General features: G+C 53.4%; 1 protein-coding gene and 2 pseudogenes across 1 annotated transcript; 1 reads left to right on the top strand and 2 right to left on the bottom strand.

The window, feature by feature from the left end:
• Nucleotides 1–1156: 1156 nt before the first annotated feature.
• Nucleotides 1157–2782, top strand: SAPIO_CDS2948 (Ccr4-not core complex subunit; the record flags this gene model as incomplete). Its single annotated transcript, XM_016785844.1, has 2 exons — nt 1157–1594; nt 1715–2782. The coding sequence occupies 2 exons, from the start codon at nt 1157–1159 to the stop codon at nt 2780–2782; spliced, it is 1506 nt and encodes a 501-aa protein (XP_016644626.1).
• Nucleotides 2783–3682: 900 nt separating this feature from the next.
• SAPIO_CDS2947 lies at nt 3683–5644 on the bottom strand (annotated as a pseudogene; the record flags this gene model as incomplete).
• A 3270-nt stretch (nt 5645–8914) lies between these two features.
• SAPIO_CDS2946 lies at nt 8915–10378 on the bottom strand (annotated as a pseudogene; the record flags this gene model as incomplete).
• Nucleotides 10379–12341: the final 1963 nt, after the last annotated feature.

The raw sequence follows: 12341 nt of genomic DNA, 5'->3' as shown, positions 1-12341 counted from the left end.
CCATCTCTCTCATCCAAATAATCTGGTATTTTTCCTTGAAAATCCTTCAATATCCTTGACATGCAGTGTTTGGACCTCGAGTAATACACTTTCATCGACCTTCATCAGATCCAGATCTCCGATTACCTAAGCTCCCCAAGATCTATCCGTGCGAGTCTCGTTTTTCGGCCCTAGCTAAGCACTGTACGTACCGCTGTCTTGCACTGCGTACCTCAGTACATGGCACACCCTTGACAAGGCTCTGGCCCAACCGGAAAAGCCAAGCCAAAACCACAACCATCACCATCACCACCAGTTCCCAATCACCCACATTGTTATGTTGTGTGGGATCGCGTGCATCTCAACACAATCTTCAAACAATTGACTACAGACCCCTAACTGACTGCCAGCGATCATCTTATCGAGACAGAGAGCGTGAAGCATAAACCAGCGCAATTACCCTCTTACCAACCCCATTGTTTCGACCGCCGATCTCGCCGCCGGCCCCCCTCCCCCTCGAATTCAAGGAACCAGAGTGGTGGAACACCCCTCGATTGGCCCTTGACCTCTCCCTTTTCGATCTGAGGATCGCTCGTCCAAGGCCTCCCCAGGCTTTGACTTCTTACTCGGCCTTTCGTTCCCAATGAAGAACTGGAGGTCTCCTTCGAAAAGAAAATCATACACCAGGAGGAAATAGAGATTGCTTCCTCGTGATCCTTTTAACCGCAGCCCTTCGCGAGACCACACCCGAGTTCCTCCGTATATCCCAGGCCACGATCCGGGCCCGGCACCTCGTCTTATCCCTCCTACACCCCCTCCGCCTCCGCCTTCTCCCAGTCCGGCTCCGGTCTCCCAATCTGCACGAAGGCCGCCCCCTCGACCTCCCCATCACCATCCGTTTAGTCTCCGGCCTCTCAACCCTGGAGTTAATACTGTAACACATTAGAGACGTTCCCCACCGGCTAGGTTTGAGACTCTGCGACTATTTAAGAATCCCTCTGTGCGATCGATCTGGCCGACCCCGACACGACCAGAAAATCCGCGACTGATCTGGGCGCCAACACCACAAGATAGGCTCATTCTGTCTGTATCTCCTGGTCTACTCGCGCAAGCTACTCAAGCTCCGATATATCTACCAGCAGGGCCTGTTTCTTCCGTTCAGATCCCTATCCGTGTGATGCCGCCGCATCAAATATCAAGGTTCGCTAGCGGGCCGACGCTAGCGTATCATCAGCAACAACAGTTCCAATCGCACGCTGCGCAATCCCATGCCGCCGCCGCCCATCAACCGCCGCTCGCCGGCACCCACTCCTACATAAACGCGAATGCGCAACTGAACGCGTTCCAAAACCCGACAAATGGTGGTCTAGCAGGAGTGGGTGGTCTGAATAGCGGCGGGTTCATAGACGGACCTCGTCTCGCTTTTCAGGGGGCCGCCGGCTTCCAGCAGCAACAGCAGCATGGGCAGGCGCAACACGCCCTCGGCGTCGAGTACCCTCCCAATGTCCGCGCTCAGTCGAATAAGGGCCGGATAAGGGAGGTTTGGAAGCACAACCTTCACGAAGAGATGGCTACGTTACGGAGGCTCGTGGATAGCTATCCGTACATTGCAATGGTAAGTTTGTGTGTTTCAAGAGTGGCCGTGCTATCCACAAGCGTCTATTCTTAGCCTTTGCGCTCGACGTCTTTTTTTATCTCATCTATAGTCCATCGTTCTCACATATATCTCCAACAGGATACCGAGTTTCCTGGTGTTGTCTCGAGGCCAATGGGTAACTTCCGTGGCAAGAGCGATTACCACTACCAATGCCTCCGAACGAACGTCGACATGCTCAAAGTCATCCAGATCGGTATTACACTCTTCAACGAAGCGGGCGAGACGATCCCCGCAAGGCCAAACTCGACCGAGGATGCCCTAGGAAAGCGCGGCAGCCAGGCGTCGTTCCCTTGCTCTTGGCAATTCAACTTTAAGTTCTCATTAAAGGACGACATGTACAACGAGAAGTCGATCGAATCCCTCCAGAGCGCGGGGATCGACTTCAACGCGCTCGAACGCGACGGAATCGACCCGCACGACTTCGCGGCTCTCCTTCTCCCGTCCGGCCTCGTCCTCGAAGATGACGTCCACTGGATCTCGTTCCACGGAGGGTACGACTTTGGTTATTTGACAAAGCTCCTGATGTGCACGGCTCTGCCGAACGACGAGGTGGATTTCGAGAAGCTTATGAAGACGTACTTTCCATCCACTTTCGACGTTAAGCACCTGATGAAGTACGCCATCAAGCTCTACAACAGCGGCATCCTCGCCACCAACGACCCTAGCATCTCGGAAGTTCTGCAGAAGTTCGAGCATAAGAGCGGCCTGGAGAACATTGCCGAGACGCTCAAGATTAAGCGCGTGGGCGCGGCACACCAGGCCGGCTCCGACTCGCTCCTAACGGGTAAAGTCTTCTTCCAGATCCGCGAGAGGATATTCGGCAACGAGATTGCGCCCGAACACGTCGGCAAGGTCTGGGGCTTGGGTGTGCCTGATGTCTTGCCGCATAGTCTCCCCGCCACCAACTCCGACCTTGCCGCAACAGCAGGCGCCAATGGAAATGGGAACGGGAACGGGAACAACAACAACAACAAGGGAAACAACGGAGGACCTAGCACCCCGAACACCGGCAGCGTTGGCCTCGCCAGTACGCCTGGCACGGCGCAGACTCATCACGGTGTTAACGGAGGATCGATGGGACCCATGACGCCGGGAGGCGGCGGCGGGGTCTTTGGCAACTTTGCCTTTTCCGGCGCCAGCAGATAAGGAGATAAGATGTAGTTTATAGTCTCTCACTGTCTTTCTCTCTTTTCGCTTTCTCTCTTATCTGTCTATGGGCCTGTTGATTTCTCCGGTACTCCGTTGTGTTTTTGTTAGTTGATTTTCCCTGTTTTTCGGTTCCCCACCCCATGATGTTAGGTAGCTTAACCCCATGAACAGCTTTGGTTCTTCTTACAAAAACCCAAACATTCCCGTTTTTACCTCCTTCCAACTCGTGTATTTTTTTTTCTTCCTTCTTCTTCCTTCGACAATAAGCGGCTGTGAAATATATGGATTTGTGTTTACAACGGTAAAAAAAGGAAATAGTACTCACGGGGATGAGCAAAGGAGAGAGGATGAGAAGAAGCCGGTCGGGGAGTTTCTCTGCGTGTGGGAATACAGGCGGGTGGTGTTTTCGAGCTGGGGGTTTCTTGTGTCATGGAGCGAAGGTTTTGGGTTCTTCGTTTTCTCTAGTTTTGGTAGGGTGTTAGATAGCAGGTGCAATAAGCTCTTGTTCTTGTTCGTTTTCCTTCCGTCTTTTGTGTGAGTGTCTACCTCCCTCCGTGGTTGTCCTCGCGCTTGCTTCTCCTTCGACTTCATGGGATTAAGTAGGCCCCGGGAGCCGTGCCGTGATGTTTCGAACCATGGTCTGAAATCGATGGATAAGTCTCCCTCTCATATTCCATCACCCTTCCGCCGTTTGGTCTATCACCGAGTCAAGTTTGTCGCCGAGATGGATAAAATGAAAGCAGGTTCTGATGATGATCATGTCCAATGAAACTCGATCTGTCGTTGCAGTCTATATCCCAATCTATGGAATCATAACCAATTCCCAATCCATCCCAATCCAATCCAAAATCATGAAAAGCCCCCAAAGTCCTCTCCCCCCAAAACCGGAGTGTACCTCTACATACCCACCCGATTAACCACATCCAACGCCCCCTCAACAGCACTCTCCAACGCCGCAACAGTCTGCTTCAACCCCTTATTCTCATCCCTCAACAGACTAACAGTATCCCACGCGACTCTCGCATCCCCACCCCGACAATTCGCACAGCTAGCCGCCTGTCCCCTCGCCGCCGCGTTGCCATCCTCTCCGTCTCCGGCAATGCCCTTGAGGATCTTTTGGAATGCGCTGAGGCGCTGCGGTTGTTGTTGTTGTTGGTGGTGGAGGCCGCGGGGTTTGTTGAAGGGGACGGGCGTAGTTTTCGGTGGGATGGAAGTCGTTTGCGCATTCTTGCCTTGGATGGGTGAGGAAGAGGGAGAAGAGTCAATAGCGGTAGCAGCAGCAGCAGCTTCGGTGATAGAACCCCCAGGAGGAAGCGTAGGACTCCTTGACCTCGAAAAAACACTCCCCCCCTCAAAACTCTCCTCATCCGTCTCAAACCCATCCCCCTTCCCCCCTTCCCCCACACCCTGCTGCATAATCCACCTCCTCCGTCTCTGGTCCTCATCAACCCCCAAATCCTCCGTCAAAACCGACTCCCCTTCCCCTCCTCCGCCAACAACCTCATCCAAATCCCTCCGTACAAGAACGACGCCCTTCTCCCTCGCCGCTTGCTCGCATTCAATCCGCGCCTTCTTCTCAGCCGTCAGTTCCTCCAGGCACGCCATCAAGGCTTCCTCCTGCTCAGCCGCTCGTCGGGCGGCGTCTTCCAGGCGTGCTTGGAGGTGGCGCGCGCGGGCGGTCATGCCTGCTAGTTCTTCGCGTTCGGCGGAGCGTTCGGCTTGGATGTCGCGGAGCGCGGAGGATTGGGCGCGGTAGGCGGTTTGGAAGCGGAGGAGGAGGTGCGTGGCTGTGTCTTTTAGGGAGTGTTGTTCCTCGAGAGAAGAAGTGGTGGTGGGGGTGGAGAGGGCGGTTTCGATGTTCATGTTGCAGAGCTCGTCGTCGGGGGCGTGGGTGTTAGGATGCTGTGTTAGACGGGAGAGGGCGGACATGGAGGATGTTATGAAGGAAAAGGCGGAGGAGGAACTGTTTCGACGGGAGGATGGGTCGTTGAGCTCTGCTGGTGTTGGTGTCGTAGAGCCGATGGTGTGGCTCTTTTTTAGGCGGGCGATGGCGGGGGTTTCGGGCGAGACGGTGATGGTGCTGGTTGTGGAAGCGGAGGAGAGGAGTCGTGAGGAGCGAGTGGGTGGGCTCGTGAATTCGGTGGAGGAGGAATTGCCCGCCCACCAGGTTCCGATCTTGGACCCTCCTCGGGGAGGAGAGTCGCCCGTGAGAGCCATGTCTTTGATGCCGAGTCCGAACTTCCACCAACTTGATGAGGAAGCTGTGGCGGGTTGGCTGTTGTTATTGCTGTTAGTCGGCAGGGTGCTAGTCAATGCAGACAGGGGCTTCAGCAGAGACGAGGTGATAGATTGCGCGTCCGTAGGAGAATCCGCAGATGAAGCTAAGTTGTCTTGCTCAACAATCTGAGAGAAATTCGTCCGTCTCGAAGGTGCAGGTGAAATGGAAATAGTAGGGATGTCCACGGCGGACAACACGCCGGTATGGCGCCCGGGGCAATCGATGTCAGACGTATCCGACACAGAAGTAGCAGTAGTAGTGGTGCTAGTAATAGATGTCCTCGTAGAAGAAGGAGCGCTGTTAGTGTCCTCAAAGAATTCGCTCGAACTCGCCGTCAACGGTGGTGAAGCTAACAGCTCTTGGACCTGCTGAGCTTGGTTGCCGTCAAGCTTCTTTGGCTCGTCGCCACTTTGTGAAGATCCACGAGAATTCTGGTGCATTGCGGTCCTCGTGCGCTCGGTGGCTGCAGAAGCAGAAGCATGCGGGCTACCAGCACTAGCACTGGTGGTGGTGGTGGTGTGCGTGCTGCAGACAGCACCTCGACTGAGACGGGGGCAAGGGCGGGACCCGGGGCTTAGCATGATGTATTAATGTTTGAGGAACCAATAAGACGCAAGTCGTGCCTAGGCAAAAAGGGTTCTTCTTTTTTGTCAATTTTCCCCCTCTCTCTCTTAGTTAGACCCGGCGCGGTTTGAAAGGAAGCCCAAGCTCACCCGAGGAAGAAAAGACGAAAGTCGGGGGAGATTCGAGGATATTATTCTCTCTCCTTCCTGTTCGTGTCCGTCCTCGTCGGTCGTTTGGTTTGGGTTACTTTCTTCGAATTGGTAGGGACCACGGATGGGCCAGTTCGCCCTCTTTGTGAGGGTGTAAGTGTCGCAGATTGACGCGAATTGATCGGATAATGATCCCTTCGCCTGATCGAAACCAGGGATCAGAGGTTGTAACGGAAATCCCCTTCTCGGGCCAAGGGTCAGGAAAAGGGCAGGACCGGACGAAGAAGAAACAGGTGGGAAAATCACCGTTCCTCGAATAGGTTCGCCAGTGAAAGAACCGAAACGCTGGGTATTTTGCTCTCGTCCTTCCGGTGATGAGCAGCGATCAAATTTCGTGGGCTTTGGAAGGGAAATATCAGAATCAGGTGAACCACTGCCAATCTGGAGTGGTGGAGGTCCCGGAAATGATGCTTCCAGCCAGCGGACCTGGAGCCGATTGTTTGTCGAAGCGGGACGGCTGTCTCTCCTCTATATTTATGAATTTGTTCCTCTTTTCTTTTCGGCCTTTCTTCTATTCCATGCACTGGACTGTCAAGCGGCGTAATCACTCTACTTCGTATGTTATATGGAACCCAAAGTTTGGGTGCCGTGCTCCGTGGGACGTGGGATCGAGCCGGGGCGCATCCCGGGATTATCGCATGAACAGGAAGCGCTGGGCTGCTTTTTGTCGAGGTCGCGAACACCTTGGCGAAATAGAAACGACTATGGGAGGAGGGCCAACGAGTAGAACCGTGAAATAGATAAGCGCACGGCCTGGCAGAGAATGTAGAGAATTCTACTCTTTTTTTTTTCCGGTCGGCGGAACTGGACTACACGTTGATATTGTGGTCTGTAGATCCTCCGCAATGTGAGATGCCTGCTGGAGGATGCTGGGCCCCAAGATTCGAATCACAGAGGGGTAGGTGGTATCGCAGCCGGAGTCTTGCTGGTGGTCTGGTGGTCTGGTGCCACAACTAGTTTAGCAGAGGCAGATCGTCCAAGTCTGTGCGGGAACTGACAGGGATCGTAGGACAAGGGCTGTGAATGCGATTAAAGCGGTGGATGTGATGGAGACGCTGTCCCGCTCAAGGCCCAAGAACGGCTCCAACTCTTGAATATGGTCCTTGTTCCTTCGAGTCCACGAGTATCCGCACTACTTCTTCGTCGGCGAGATGCCAACTGCACCTATCCAAATCCAAATCCAAATCGGCTATGCTGCCGTCCTTGATGTAAATGCGTGGCTACTACACTCTTTATGCCTCACGCTCAGTGCCTGGCAGGGTTCCACTAATTAGCGAAGCGAGAAAGGAATGCCAACGGTTCAAGCTGCCCTTGCAGCCAAGCGATACAGTAGGTGTGGCGTAAACGGGGGAAAAGCTGTCGAATGTACTTCGTGAGTGCGGTCGATATATTAGGCACGGCAAGGGGCGCGGGTCTAGATTCCCCAGCAAGCGAGCGGGAGAAATAGAAGGCCATCAACCGGAAAGGGGTATTATTCTTCGTATGAGGGAAGAAAAATGGACAACAGCATAATCGATTTTATGGATGCCTTGGAAGAAACTCTGGCCAGTGCAGAGATGTGGACGTGAGCTATCCCTCAACAGTCTTGTCTTCGTTGTCGTCCCGCCACTCTGTGGGCATGTCTTAAAGGAGAGCCACAAGAAGGGCGTCGCTATTAAGGGCTAGACTGGTGGTGGTACGAGGCAAACGTGTCGGACTTGACTCTCGACTCGATTCGACGGTGGCGGGAAATCTGTGACTTTTCTTGGCTAGTCTTGAGAGAGTCGAGAGTCGAGAGTCGACTTGCAAGCATCGGAAATGCCACGCATAAAATCTAGGATAGTTTGCTCTTTCTCAACCGGAAAAGGCAATAAATCAACCAGAACATCACCCATGAAAAAGCTCTCCAAGGATCCGATTTACAGCTCGATATTCGTACACAAACAAACACATTCATCCGTCCCTCTGACCAAGGCAGCAAACGCAGCTGGCAATTTCCTTTCCAGCTTCCAACTCCCACCGACGCCGAGTACGTGGCTCCATTTGCTTTTCCCGCGCAGCCTCTCGGCATCCCGCTCGTCAACCTCGTTCGCTAGTCTGGGCAGGCCCGTGAACCCTTGCTTCGCCCGCCGAAGCTCACTGCAGCTATCTGTGCGCCGCCTGCAACCTCTTTGCTACCCTGCATGACGCTCGTTCCCAATATTGTCTTTTTCCCCCCCATGCGCTCCATGCGTGGCTGGAGGACATTCGTCATAAGCTCACTCTCGAGAGTACGCGTTTTATTTCGTCTCTGCTGCGATAGGGTAGAGGATATAGCCATGTTTTCTTTTTGGCGCGAAGGGATGCCAAAGCTGGAATACGACAGACGATTTATTTCCATTTTGGTGCAACTCGTGCGAGATCAATGACTAGATTGATCAATATCGACGGGAGCCTACAGAAGGCAGATTGCTGCTGGGCATCGACGCCGCCCAGCCAATTTCCCTTCTCTCTCTGCCTCTCTGCCTCTCTGCCTCCCTCCTTTTTTTTTTTTTTTTTTTTTTTTTTTTTTTCTTCTCTTCTTTTTCTTTTCCGTTGCTTGCTTCTTTGGAGCCGGGTTTCTTCAACTTGTTCTTGGCCCAGCCATCCCCTCCAGCCATATCTCTCGTCTGCATTTCTTATAACTCCATCACAACAGCAGGAGGCAGGTTATATGAAGCTCTCCGTGGTACGATAACCCGCTGCTTTGGGCACGGTAGAAAAGTGAGAGCCTACAAACCCATACCTAGAAGGGGTAGATGTGCACCATGAGTGCCCAAGTCGCCGAGTCGCCAGCTCTCATTCCGACCTATCGAGACTGGGCAAGCTCCATAGTCCATGAGTCCATGTTAGCCATCGATATCGTCCCCAAGTGTAAATCCATAGTGTGTGGTGGAGGTTCTCCTTCCCCTCCCCCGCCCCGGTAGACGAGCCCATCAATTGTTTCTTGTAGAGGATGTATGTTTACTACCCCTTATAAACAAGTAGCTCTTAGGGCAGAAATAATACCACAAGTGCTCATCGTAAAATATCACTCGTGGCAAGAAACCTCCCAATCCGCTCTTCTATACTTCCCACCAATCATCCCCAATGAGGCACCGAGGCCGACCAAGTACTAGTAAACGCCTCCGGAGGAAGATAAGCCAAGCTCAAAAACATCTCAACCATCAGATAAAGTCTCGCCAGGACATACGGCACAACGAAGCCCACCAAGATGATACCAGCAACCTTCCTCTTCCGCCATTTGGCATCCTCCACCACTCCACTCATCTCACGCCACGGATCCCACGGATTAAGGTCCATCCAAATCATGAGAGGCATCACAACGCCAACAGGCAACATGGTCGTGAGAATGGAGCACACCCTCCAAGCAATCATCTCGCCTCTCGTTTGAAACGACGAGTTCCACGCTAAGCAGTGTAACCCGCCAAAGAGAACCCCACCAACCACAGCCCCCAGCGCGAGCACGGCAAGTTCGTCGTTGCTCCCGAGGCTCATCGAGAGTCCTCTCAGCCCCTCGTGTCGCATCATCACCCAAGAACTGACGAAATAGGATTTGCCGGCGCCGTCGTTTGGTATGGGAACCGGCCCCAATGACGGGTCGAATGAAATCGGTGTCCGGTTGCCTAGCCAGAGATACGCCGGGCCGTACCGCGCCAATAAGTCCGCGCGGACCGCCCACTCCTCAGCCGTGGCGTCGTCCCCGGCTTTAGGCTGCACGACGAAGATTGTTTCGACGCCCTGGGGTCGCTCCCAGTAGAGAATGAAGGCTACGGCGCTCGAGGCGGCAAAGGCCAGCGTGGCGATTTCGAGCTGAGAGGAGGGGAGATTATTGGCTTTGCGTACGATCAATTGGATGATGTGATAGGCCGCTTGGAGGAGTGCGAGGGTTTTGACGAAGACGCCGCTGCGGTTGAGCTTCTCGAGGTGTTCGGGGGCTACGTTTGGGAGGTCGGCGTATCCATTTTCTCCGGCTGCTATGTACCACTGCTTCGAGTTGAGCGCCCAGTAGCGGTGCCGCAGCAAGGCTCTATTTATCGCGACGGATGAGTCGTTGCTGAGCGTGATGGTTTGGAGACCCGGCTCTCCCTCTTCACTTCGTACGGTATCGAGGACAAAGTAGCCAGCATTCGCCATGTAGGCATGGATCTTGTCCCATTTGTGATCTGGCACTCCATGCGGCTGCCCCATTTTGGGACTCCGCGACGGCTGGGTCCATTCGAGAGAAGACCTGGCAGCGTTGCGCTCACTCAGAGCCTTGCCTATAAGATACTCCGGCAGCAGTATTGTCAGAACCATCCACTTCACCTTAGTGAGGTTATCGTGGAGGGCATTCTTCAGCATTTCCGAAAAGGTCTTCGGGCGCGGCCTGATGGCCGGGACGTTGAGGTGTTGGACAGACCACGTGCATAGGATTATGACGGCTAAGCATTCCCAGACGATGCTTAGAGTACTGCGCAGGTTCAGCGCAGAGACGTAGGTGGTGCCATGTGGAGGAGATGTGCAGTTTGGCCGGAAGGTGGATGCGTAGCCGGGGCCAGTCATCAAAGATATGACGAGCGTGGAAATGATAGCCCTCGCTATCTTTGTGACTAGCATTTGTCCGAGTAAAGTGTGCTAAGAAAACCCTCTCAATGTTGTATTAAAGTTTCCAAGATGGGATTTCGCCTGAGAGCATTTCTTCTTGAATCTCGATGTAGGAGCGACTCTAAGTCCTTTTCAATCCAAACCCCCCATTTCAGGGCAGGGCTGCTGATCGCGTCTCTTCACTCGCAGCCTGCAGCGCCCTGCTTGGAAAACCGCTTCGCCACTCTGAAGCCAGCCCAAGCTACCTTTGAGCCGCTACATCCCTGTGAAATATTCAGCCGCTCTCAGGATGGCTGATCATTCTAGTTGAGAGGGGGGCCAATGAGCTTATCGTGTCTCCAACGAAGATTCAAGGCTTCCTCCGAAGGTCTGACCCATTGACGCCTCCTGTCGTACAGAGCCCGGGGGTTCAAGTATGCAAGGCTCGAGCCCCCGCATCTTGGCCAGGCCAGTCCCTTCTCCAAAATGACGCCTACAGACATCGGACTCTTCCCTCTACTTCCCGACCTTCAATTCACCCCTGTATCAAACGATGGCCGAAGACATTGAACACAACATCTGCAACGATTGTCGGAGGAGAATCAAACCACACCACGAAAACCATAAGCTCCTTGCATTTCGCAGCGACTCCATCTATTTCTTTCACGCATCCCATATAAAACAGCATCGCGAACGGGAAAGGCTAACCCACGACTTCTTCTTGGCCGTCGTTCCGGACCTCGACTCAGATCGCCCGAACGAATACGACTCCAGTTGGTGCAGTATCCATGCCCGAGAGAAGGGGACAATCCATTGCATTGCATCTAGGAGTGAACAAGGGAAACTTCAAAGGTTATCCTCTATCCCCAGGTAGTTGGCGAAACAGTGGATTTCTCCCTTGTATCACGGTGATTATCGTTCTGCGAAGAACATCACGGTAGTCGTTGCCTGTGTTCAAAAAGTGAGGCAAGAACGCGCTTACGTAGCTTGCGTGTCATTAACTACAAGGAGACGCCTCCACGGCTAGAAGTTAGGCCCTTTACGGATAGATATGTTGCTCTGAGCTACGTATGGGGTCCTGGACTACCAGAGGCGTGGCCAAAAGTGGTTCTGGACGCTGCGGCAGTAACACTTAGTCTGGGATTGCAGTATCTTTGGTCGACCGGTTTTGCATTGATCAATCCAATCCTACAGAGAAGGACTACTTTATTTCACATATGGACTTGATCTATCGGTGTTCGGAGCTTACTGTTATAGCAGCTGCTGGACTAGATACCAGTTATGGCCTTCCGGGTAGCGGACCTACAAAACGGAGTGCTGAAACCCAGCCACGGATTTCGGTGAGCCAAGACCTGCAGCTCATGTCGAGCCTCGCAGACCCACGACTCATAATCGAAAAGTCTGTATGGGCATCTCGTGGATGGACCCACCAGGGAGGGTATTTAGCAAACCGGAGATTAGTCTTTACCGATCAAGAAGTCTACTTCGAGTGTCGGGGTATGGCAGTCCAAGATAGTATGGACCTACCGCTATCTCTGCTCCACGAGGACTCTGGAGAGAAAATGGAAAACTTCATGAAGTTGGGTATATTCCGCGGCTCTAGTGATCCGCTTTATGTCACCGCCTTCAGCGCCTGGGGCTTTGTCGATGATGAGTCGCCCAAGGCTTGATCACCGCCTCCTCCGGTTAGATCAGCATATCCATACCTTTGCCACGAGGAGCCTGAGCGATGATAGAGGCTCCCTTAGAGCCTTCACAGGCGTTTCGAATCGTTATGGCTCTGGCAACGGACTCGGGATGCTCGTAGGTCTTCCCGTTTGGAGCAATGGATTTTCAAAATGGGGGTCATCAATCTTGCACTCTTTCGCCTTGATTATCTCCTCCTGGGTTCATGAATACGGTCTGCCTGGCGTAGATGATCGAGCCTTTGGAGTTGGTGCCG

This window comes from Scedosporium apiospermum (assembly GCF_000732125.1).
Source record: "Scedosporium apiospermum strain IHEM 14462 chromosome Unknown SEQ_SAPIO_0087, whole genome shotgun sequence".
NCBI classification, from domain to species: domain Eukaryota; kingdom Fungi; phylum Ascomycota; class Sordariomycetes; order Microascales; family Microascaceae; genus Scedosporium; species Scedosporium apiospermum.
Note: the sequence above shows the minus strand (reverse complement) of the source record. Positions and strands in the feature narration are given on the sequence as shown.